The sequence below is a fragment of the Salvelinus namaycush genome, chromosome 9, assembly GCF_016432855.1.
Source record: "Salvelinus namaycush isolate Seneca chromosome 9, SaNama_1.0, whole genome shotgun sequence".
NCBI lineage: Eukaryota > Metazoa > Chordata > Actinopteri > Salmoniformes > Salmonidae > Salvelinus > Salvelinus namaycush.
This window is the reverse complement of record NC_052315.1, coordinates 29,548,015-29,559,160: the sequence shown is the minus strand read 5'-3', so window position 1 is coordinate 29,559,160 and position 11,146 is coordinate 29,548,015. Positions and strand designations below refer to the sequence as shown.

General features: G+C 40.1%; 1 protein-coding gene across 1 annotated transcript in view; it reads left to right on the top strand.

Moving 5' to 3' along the window:
* Positions 1 to 3,474: 3,474 nt before the first annotated feature.
* plin1 (perilipin 1) overlaps positions 3,475 to 11,146 on the top strand; it is a 43,176-nt gene continuing 35,504 nt past the window's right edge. Inside the window, exons 1-4 of the mRNA XM_039000373.1 lie at positions 3,475 to 3,516; positions 3,735 to 3,933; positions 4,995 to 5,077; positions 5,171 to 5,435. Coding sequence (XP_038856301.1) covers positions 3,475 to 3,516; positions 3,735 to 3,933; positions 4,995 to 5,077; positions 5,171 to 5,435 — 589 coding nt within the window. The remainder of the gene's footprint in view (positions 3,517 to 3,734; positions 3,934 to 4,994; positions 5,078 to 5,170; positions 5,436 to 11,146) is intronic.

Here is an 11,146-nt window from a genome sequence, read left to right as displayed (position 1 = left end):
GATGCACTGGATACACGGCACTGCTGCAGATGTCCCTAGGCAATCGGCTGATCCGATTGTAACCAATTGTAACCTTTTGTTTCTGACTCCTTTCCAAGGCAACTAATCAGCATGCACGGACACGATGGTACTGGAGCACATGAAATTATTTTATTCTGGGACAGACAACACGCAGTGTTCGTTGACTTATTGCTTCTTTCACACTCCATACACTCCATCAGCATTTAACAGTCTGTTATGGTATTCTTGTTTTGATCATATAGTATATTTCATTTTTCTTTCAAAATGCATGAGCTTCATATAAAATTATACAATAAAAATAGACAACAATAATTACATATAAAAAATACAAATTCTCCATAGACAACACATTCAATCACATACCTGGGACAGGCAATAACCAACACCGTAGTGTTAGTTGACTTATGGCTTCTCTCACTCTCCTACAGCATGAAATTATATTTTTTAGGTTTGGACAGCACACACAAGCTATTTAACAGTATACAGTACATGGCTAACAGGACGAGAGCTAGCATAGCTAACAAGTTAGCATGAAAACTCAGTTAAAACAACCAAAATACATTTTACATTACAACAAACTACTTGTCATTATGTTGTACATTAGTTCATACACATTCTGACAGTTTGGACGTAATTATATCAAGAGACCATGCCTTTAACTGGGAAAGTAGTAGAGAAGCATTTCCAACCTACCGTACACTCCATCAGCACAAAACAGTCGCAACAACAATAGAGCAGTCAGAGTGAAATATTGTCAACCAACTACACAATGTCAGTCAAGTAGCAATGAATGGAATACAGTATGTCAATAGGAATCAATACAACTATATGACATGTTTAAACAGAAACTCAATAACATGAATGCAATGCTTATTAAACTAATTTGGGCGAACTTTACAAATAAAACAGGATATATTTTCTTACTCTGTTACACCTGCCATGCTGAGATATGTTGTATGGAACAGAATACATGTATGTATATATCAGTCATGTTTTGAACACTCATGAGCCCAACATGAATCCTTCCGAACACGATAAATGAATCTACATGGCAATATCCAGCCCCTTTGTCAAGGAGAGGTGTCATTTCCTAAAGGTGCCCCCAGTGATATACTGGGCCGTATCACTACCCTCTGTAGTGCTTTGCGGTCGGAGGCTGAGCAGTTGCCATACCAGGCAGTGATGCAACCAGTCAGGATGCTCTCGATGGTGCAGCTGTAGAACTTTTTGAGGATCTGAGGACCCATGCTAAGTCTTTTCAGTCTCCTGAGGAGGAATAGGCTTTGTCGTGCCCTCTTCACGACTGTCTTGGTGTGTTTACCATGATAGTTTTTTGTTGATGTGGACACCTAAGAACTTGAAGCTCTCAACCTGCTCCACTGCAGCTCCGTCGATGAGAATGGGGGCATGCTCAGTCCTCCTTTTCCTGTAGTCCATAATCATCTCCTTTGTCTTGATCACGTTGAGGTCTCTGACTTTCTCCCTATAGGCTGTCTCATCGTTGTCGGTGATCAGGCCTACCACTGTTATGTCATCAGCCAACTTAAAGATGGTGTTGGAGTCATGCCTGGTCATACAGTCATGAGTGAACAGGGAGTACAGGAGGGGACTGAGCACGTACCCTGAGGTGCCCCCGTGTTGAGGATCAGTGTGGCGGAAATGTTGGTACCTACCCACCTGGCAGTCCGACGGATGAATCTGGATTTGTACGATGCCAGGTTAATGCTACCTGCCCGAATGCATAGTGCCAACTGTACAATTTGGTGGTCTGGGGCAGTTTTACATGGTTCGGGCTAGGCCTCTTAGTTCTAGTGATGGGAAATCTTATCACTACAGCATACAATGACGTTCCAGACGATTCTGTGCTTCCAACTTTGTGGCAACAGTTTGGGGAAGGCCCTTTCCTGTTTCAACATGAAAATGCCCCCATGAAGAAAGCAAGGTCCATACAGAAATGGTTTGTCGAGATCGGTGTGGAAGAACTTGACTGGCCTGCACAGAGCCCTGACCTCAACCCCATCGAACACCTTTGGGATGAATTGGAATGCCAACTGCGAGCCAGACCTAATCTCCCAACATCATTGCCCGACCTCACTAATGCTCTTGTGGATGACTGGAAACAAGTCCACGCAGCAATGTTCCAACATCTAGAGGAAAGCCTTCCCAGAAGTGTGGAGGCTGTTATTGCAGCAAAGGGGGGACCAACTCCATATTAATGCCCATGATTTTGGAATGAGATGTTAGACAAGCAGGTGTCCACATACTTTTAGTCATATAGTGTATCTTCGACCAACAGATACATGTCTGTACTCCCAGTCATGTGAAATCTATAGATTAGGGCCTAATGAATTTATTTCAAATTACTGATTTACTTATATAAACTGTAACTCAGTAAATTCTTTGAAATTGTTGCATGTTAAGTTTATATTTTTGTTCAGTGTTGTTTAATGGAGTTTGCCTCACTCTGCTCTGTTGTCAGCGAATGCACGATTCACAAATCTGCCCCCTGTAAGCAAATACATTGTTTTATTGAAATGAGCTGTTTTTGTCTAAAAATACTGTTGAGTCACAAAATGTTGACTTTTCCTCATTAAATATTTGCGATAATTACATTTTTTATTTTAGGTAGCTGACTGACACAGAAGTGGAGATGGGTAAAATCTGTGCATGAGGGCCCTCAGGGGGAACCCCTTCTATTTATGCCCGTATATGGAGCTTGATATCACAGATTCAACTTTTTGGGGGGGGTAGAAGTAGTGAGGATACTGAAGACAGCTCCATATATTGGCATATAATGAGTAGGGTTTTCCCTATGAGAGCTACATAAAATAATGATATAAAATAATCACAAATCTGGTGGAAAAGTACACATTTCCTGACTCAAAACCAATATACTTTTGACAAAAATAGCAAATTTGGCCTACGCATTCAATAAAACAATGAATTTGCCAACAGTTTGCAGATTTGTAAATCATGCATTCACTGACAACGGAGCGGAGCGAGGCCTGCATCCAGGAATGTCACGAGTCACGTGACCTGTTTTTGCAGCTGTCTCAGTTCTGCAATCCAGGGAGAGAGAGCGGAACTCCACTAAAATAGTTTCAAGGTTTGGAACCACTTGGGAGATTCTGGATTTTGGGTAGACTTCTCCTTTAAGTGGGCGTGATGAGCAGCCGCCTTTTTCAGGTTGTGTCTGTATAGTTCTTCTGTTCCTCACCAAATTAAATGTGCCACGGTCTTCAGCTGGACTCAACACTAGACGGTTAGTTTCTATTCTTTTTACATTTGATTTTAAAAAATTGCTGGTTTACTTCTGTAGTAGTAGCCTAATAATAGGGTACCGTATTCAATATAAAATGTTTCTACAAGTCAATATGCTGGTAGTAGTTCCAAACTTGCTTCAGGTGCAACAATGATTCATTGTAATGTCATTCACATAGTTGATCAGTCATAATGGCTCCAGAGAAAACAGCATCCACCAAAGCCCAGTTAAAGGTGAGGTTTCCAAACAGTTTACAACTACATGTTCTTGCACTGATGTCACTGTAACACATTTCCACTACAGTACAACAGCCTAACCCTCATCTGTAAATCTGACAGACTATAATAACAGTTATGTATATATGTAGCCTACTATAGTATATATGCACATTGACAGAGTCGAGCATGTCCGTCTCAGCTTGAGGAGTGAATTGTTGTTCCATGTCTCTCAGGACAATGTGTTTGTCAGACTCCTAAGCCTACCTGCAGTGAGCTCTACCTGTGAGGTTATTGAGAGGACCTACACTAGCACCAAGCAGACCCACCCGCTCCTCTGCTCTGTGTGTGGGGTGTATGAGAGGGGGGCCAGGACCGCGAGCAGTCTGGCAGTGTGGAGCATCCAGCCTGCCATCGACCGACTGGAGACCCAGCGTGAGCACACTGATTCCCTGCCTTAGTGCTAACTGTCATCAATTGCTGCACTGCAAAAATTGTTAGGCTGTGTAAGACAAATAGATAGGCTGTGTAATCAGTTCATTAACCATATGTTCAGCTACTACAGTACAATAGTCTATACTGCTTCACACTGCAGTACCATTACCTGATTGTGATGTTCATCTACTACAGTAACCTGAACATGCAGTACCTCAAAAGTAATCCTTCAATACATGTTGATGCTGTGAAGTGCAATGCATGAAAAGGAGTCAATTAGCTCATTCTCACTGAGAGGGTTTGCTGTTTGTTTGATTATCTGTAGTGACAACAAATCCGTTGTGCTGTTGAGTCTGGGACTGTGTCCTGCCGTACGCCTGGGCTAGGGCCAGCTCTTAGTAGAGCCAGGTTTAGTAGACTGAGCCAGGTCTACAAGACTTGGTTTGACTGTTTCTATGTTCTACTTGTTGATGGGGAGAACACACAGTTGTCATGAAACTCTCTCTGGGGATGTTACATTTCCTGGTTGTGAAATGTAATTTATATTGGATGAACTCTTTGTCCTGAACTCACATTCACAAATTGCAAAACTGTTCTCTGGTGACAAGTAAACTTTGACATTTCATAATAAATTGGGCAATTTAAATATTTAATTGTCTCACGTTCTAGCTTACTTCACAAACATTTTTTAAGAACAGGCATGAAGGAAAATATTGAATCTGGAAATGCAATACAGCTTTGCTCACAACCCATTGGCTCGTGAGGAAAAACGATCTGTTGTAATGAGTGCAATATAATGAAAGTACCAAGGCAGATTGAAGATTGCAGCTTGCATGTCACTAAGGCGTGCCATAGATATTCTGTCTCAGAGAGCAATACCATAATGACAATGATCTCATCTGCATTTTTGCTATCTTGCTCCTGGAGATGTTTAATAACGTATTATTTGTGATGAAATAATTTCAGAGTAGAGAACATCTTTCAATGTGTTCAATACTCAGAGGTTATCGGCAGTGTAAAACACATAATGACCTTCTCTAAACACAATGTATTGTCTCTAGTTGTTGCTGCCAACAATCTGGCCTGTAAAGGGCTGGATCATCTGGAGGAGAAGATCCCAGCCCTGCAGTATCCCCCTGAGAAGGCAAGGAAGCTATTTTCTGAGTCAATTTAAAATGCTTGTTACACAGCATGACTTCTGCCCCTAAAACCTGTCTTTTCCCTCTGTTTCACACAGCTGGCGTCTGGCATAGTGGATGCAGTCACCTCTACAGTGCAGACAGCTAAGGAGGGCATCGCCAGCCCCATCGCTGGCACCTCAGACAGGGTGCTCAGCATGGCATCCAGTTGGCTCCAGTTGACCAGGAGTGCCTTTGGTGATGGCTTTAGCTACATCCTGAACAGCAAGCCTGTCCACCTTGCAGGGGAGGGAGCAGACACTGCACTGACCCTGGCTGAGAGTCTGGTCAACTATGTTCTGCCTGGATCCTCTGAGGAGAATGGTATACTTCACAAACGTGATGTTTTTTTCTTCTTACTGTGTTGAGTTAGTTCAGATAAGAACATGGAATGGGAGTATGACAGCTAAACATTTACAATGGTCTGTGCTATCCGTTAAGGGACGTCCCAAAGATCCCGGATTGCACTGACCCATTTAAAAGGTGACAGTATACTGTAGCTATTTCAACTTTCACCACAAGGTGGCAACCTACAATTGAGAAACAAAACAGTGGAGTGCTATGGTTTCATGGTTACAGCAGGCAAGCTGTAGTAGATGACTGGTGATAGGAGATGTTTTGTTTCAGGACACAGAAAGAACATAACAGCATGATTTAGACAAGTGAGATAAAATGAACATCTCTAAGCAATGTCTGAAGATGAGATGTTCTCTAGCACTTGCACTAGACACAACAACCTCTTCACCCTCCACATGAGGACTCATACATGAGTCAGTCTGTTACAATCTAAGGGAAATATATTATATTCAACAAAATTAGCCAAAGACATACTTGGCTTGCCAAATGGAACCATATCTGGCTGTTAGAGAAGGTGCCAGACCATAAGGAAATCTATAAAGAATCCCCATACCATACCTGTAGAACAGGGGTGTCAAACTAATTTCCCCCTGCGGGTAGCATTTGGTCTTCACCGAGGTCTGGAGGGCAGCACTTAAAATGTATTATATTTCCTCGCAGTCAATGTGTAGAAAATTGTACCATATCCATCGCTTTTGGAATTTGATCAGTGTTAGCATTTTACATTATTTGTCAGACACTCTTATCCAGTGACACTTACAGTACATAAACATATTTGTTTTTTTATACTGGTCCCCCATAGGAATTGAACTCACAACACTGACATTGCAAGGGTCATGCTCTACCAACTGAGCCACACGGAACCTTTAGCAAGCTGGACAGAGTGAAGAGACTATAAATGTAGAACCATTATCATTTCTACAGTTTAAATTTGGTTTTAGTCATTTCAATGTTAATTGAGATTATTCTTATTTTTTTTACTCAAACCCCCTGCCTGCCAGATTGAATGGGCTCTTGAGTTTGACTCGGGCTGTTGAACAATCTATTATTTGCTTTTATACTGTGCGAGGGGGCACAATGTATAGGCACTTCTGTCCGTTCTGCAAATGTCATTATTAAGTCAATGACCCCCATTTTATATAATTTGTATTATTGGTTCCACCTGTGGCCCTGTCTGGCTAGACAAGTCACTCGGGTGTTCTCCAGACTAATCCTCCTGCTCTGGGAGTACAAGTGATCCAGTCCTCAGATAGGCAGGCAGGATAAGCACTTGGCCCTGTCTGACTGAGGTTAATCAACCCATCCCACGCCCACCACTCACACAGTGTGTGGTATATAGGCTCGCTGAGGTGAGCCATCTCTTAGACGCTCTGTACAGAGAACATGCTGTGCTGCTCTGATGATTAGAAGGCTGGTGTTAACCTGTTAGGCGGGCTGTCCCGACATCGGTACACTTATGACAACATCCAGCTCAAGTGCAGGGCGCGAAATTCAAAATCTATTTTTTAAAAATATTTAACTTTCACACATTAACAAGTCCAATACAGCATTTGAAAGATAAACATCTTGTCAATCCAGCCAACATGTCCGATTTTTTAAATGTTTTACAGAGAAAACACCACATATATTTATGTTAGCTCACCACCAAATAAAAAAGAGGACAGACATTTTTCACAGCACAAGTAGGATGCAAGTAGCATGCACAAGCCAACCTAACTAACCTAGAACCAACCTAAATAACCTAGAAAAAACTACCTCAGATGACAGTCCTATAACATGTTACACAATAAATCTATGTTTTGTTCAAAAAATGTGCATATTTTAGCTATAAATCAGTTTTACATTACTGCTACCATCATAGCTACAGTCAGAAATCGCACGGGAGTAGCCAGAGAAAATACAGACACCAACGTCAACTACTAATTACACATCATAAAACATTTCAGAAAAATATATGGTGGATAGCTAATGAAAGACAAAGATCTTGTGAATAAAGCCAATATTTCCGATTTTTGAAGTGTTTTACAGCGAAAACACAATATATCGTTATATTAGCTTACTACATTAGCTAGCACACAGCAGCATTGATTCTAGTCAAACGGTAGCATAGCACAGTTCGACAGATATATGAAAAAGCATCCCAAATTGGGTCCTTATCTTTGTTGATCTTCCATCAGAATGTTCTCCAAGGGGTCCTTTGTTCAGAAACGTCTTTATTTCGATCCAGAACGAACGATTTCCCTCTTGAATTAGCAAGCACACTGGCAGTGCGACGCTAACCTCTCCATCTTGACAAAATTCTTGCGTCGCATCACGTCTAAAGTCCAGAATAAATTTCAATAATATAATTAAACTATATTGAAAAAACATACTTTAGGATGATATTGTGACATGTATCAAGTAAAATCGAAGCCGGAGAATATATTCACCTATAACGACAGTTTTCCAGGAGGCAATACAAGGTCCAACTTCGCGCCTTGGAGAAAAAAAATTATGGCGGTCCTCTCACTCCAAGAGGCTGTATTCAATCCCTGAACGAGATATTCAAGTCCTTTCTGCTCTCACTTCCGCATGACACCCAGGGGAAGGCGTATGACGTGTTTCTATGGTCCCAAGTGACATGCCCTTTTATAGACAAGCTCTTGAAAAGAGACCTCGCATTTGGAAATCTCACTTCCGGATAGGAAATGGGCTGCAGAAAAAGTTCTGGTTCACTTAGAGAAATAATTCAAACGGTTTAAGAAACTAGAGAGTGTTTTCTATCCAATAGAAATGATAATATGCATATTGTACGAGCAAGAATTGAGTAGGAGGCCGTTTGAAATGGCCACCTATTTTCAGGTTACTCAGTGCTGCCCCTTGCAGCCATAAGAAGTTTTAAGAAACAATTCTTATTTGGGAATTTCAGTACTTCCACTGAACATTACACACAAGTTCCCACGTGGTTCTCTTAAAAACCTCTTCCATGTAAATTACCCTGTTTTTGCCCACTAACATTTTTGCTTATAAATTGATCTTTGGACACCGTAGATCAAAATGGCTTGCATTGAGCAGTAGCCCTGACTCTCATGGGCACAGGAGTATGTCTCATCTGCCTTTTTATAAAGGCACTAACAAAACATATGGCTGTAATCCTTACATCTTATCGCAGCAAGGGAGAGTGGTTTTGTCACTGTAGCACATTTTTTGATTTTAAACCTTTCTGTTTGTCATAGACAGACAAGATTAATATGAGATGAAAGGCGAGTTCCTATTGAGTTCTGGAAGCCAAGCTAGAGCTCTGAGCCGTTCACAGCGGATGGGGGGGGGGGGGGGGCAAACGTTTTGATCAGGAAAGACCTTTAGGAAATATGTAAATTTTCTTTAACACTAAATGTACAGATATGCATTTTAGAGTTTTATAAGGAAGGTGAAATCTTATTGTATAAATTGACTATACAATATATAGAAAAAAAAGTCATCTCAAGCCTAATTTACACAATTTAGTTGAATAGGAAATGCATTATGATAAAAATTGAACATTTTATACATTTGTATTGTATACTTAAGCTTGTCCTCAAAAGAAAGTGACTACACCTCAGCAATATAACTATTTTTACCAGAAAGGTTAGATGGTAACCTTTCTTGGAGTGTGCAGCATTACTAGTTATTGTTTATGTCCCTCTCATGACAAATAATTACTTTTGGGGATTACATAGATTACATTTAGTTACCTTTTGAGTTCTAAAGTTTCTTCAGGCTAGGGTCTTTTTTTCTCCACTTCCTGTCTGACTGATGTCCTCAAAGTAAAGTGCCTGTTACTCAGGCCCAGAAGCCATGATATGCATATAATTGGTACTATTGGATATAAACACTTTGAAGTTTGTAGAAATGTTAAAATAATGTAAGAGACTATAACACAATAGATATGGTAGGAGAAATCCCAAAGAAAAACCAACCGGAATAGTTTTTTTTGAGAGCCCATGCTCTTCCAATGGAACGTTTTGGGTCATATCCAAATCCAGCTCCCAGATTGCAATTCCTATGGCTTCCACTAGATGTCAACAGTCTTTATTCAAGGTTTCAGGATTGTTTCTTCCCAAACGAGGAAGGATTTTGAGTTTTAATACTGGGAGTCAGAGTTGGAAATCAGTCTGTGCGTGCGTGAGGAAGAGGACATGCACCTGCTAATTTTGCTTTCCTATTGAACATATTTATTTCTGTATGAAATATTATAGTTTAACTTCTTTGGGCTGCAAGCCCGAAGCCGGGCACAATATGACAACAGCCACTTCAAGTGCAGGGCGCGAAATTCAAAATATATTTTTTAGAAATATTTAACTTTCACACATTAACTTCTACTTCCTCCCAATCCCGGGTCCGGGAGCACCCCCATCAGTAAAAAAGCTGACTAGCATAGCCTAGCATAGCGTCACAAGTAAATAGTAGCATCTAAATATCATTAAATCACAAGTCCAAGACACCAGATGAAAGATACACATCTTGTGAATCCAGTCATCATTTCTGATTTTTAAAATGTTTTACAGGGAAGACACTATGTAAATCTATTAGCTAACCACGTTAGCAAAAGACACCACTTTTTTTACTCCACCATTTTCTTACTGCATCAGTAGCTATCACAAATTCGACCAAATAAAGATATAAATTGCCACTAACCAAGAAACAACTTCATCAGATGACAGTCTGATAACATATTTATTGTATAGCATATGTTTTGTTAGAAAAATGTGCATATTTCAGGTATAAATCATAGTTTACCATTGCAGCCACCATCACAACTCTCACCAAAGCAACTAGAATAACTACAGAGACCATCGTGTATTACCTAATTACTCATCATAAAACATTTCTTAAAAATACACAGCGTACAGCAAATGAAAGACACAGATCTTGTGAATCCAGCCAATATTTCAGATTTTCTAAGTGTTTTACAGCGAAAACACAATATAGCGTTATATTAGCTTACCACAATAGCAAACATCACAACAGCATTGATTCAAGCCAAAAATAGCGATAACGTATAAACCACCAAAATATATTAATTTTTTCACTAACCTTCTCAGAATTCTTCAGATGACAGTCCTATAACATCATATTACACAATGCATATAGAGTTTGTTCGAAAATGTGCATATTTAGCGGCACAAATCGTGGTTATACAATGAGAAAAGTAGCAAAGCTGCCCAGAAAATGTCGCGAGAAATCTTTGGAGAGGCACCTATTCTAATCACTAACTAATCCTAAACTTGACTAAAAAATACAGGTTGGACAGCAAATGAAAGACAAATTAGTTCTTAATGCAATCGCTGTGTTACATTTTTAAAATTAACGTTACTTCAACATACAGCGTGCGTTAAAGCGAGGCTGCACTGAAATTAATGGCGGCTTATGCATTTGACATTTTTCAACAGAACAACGAATTATCAGCATAAATAGTTCTTACTTTTTGATGAACTCCCATCAGAATCTTGGGAAAGGTGTCCTTTGTCCAAAAGAATCGTTGCTCGGTTGTAGAACGTCCTCTTCAACGTTGCAATTAGCAGTAAACATTAGCATTTGAGACAGAGATACCCAACTCCCTAGAACGCCACAAAAATAAATACCCGAAAATCGCAATATACTGACATAAACTGATATAATTCGGTTTAAAATAACAACATTATGATGTCTTTAAAGCC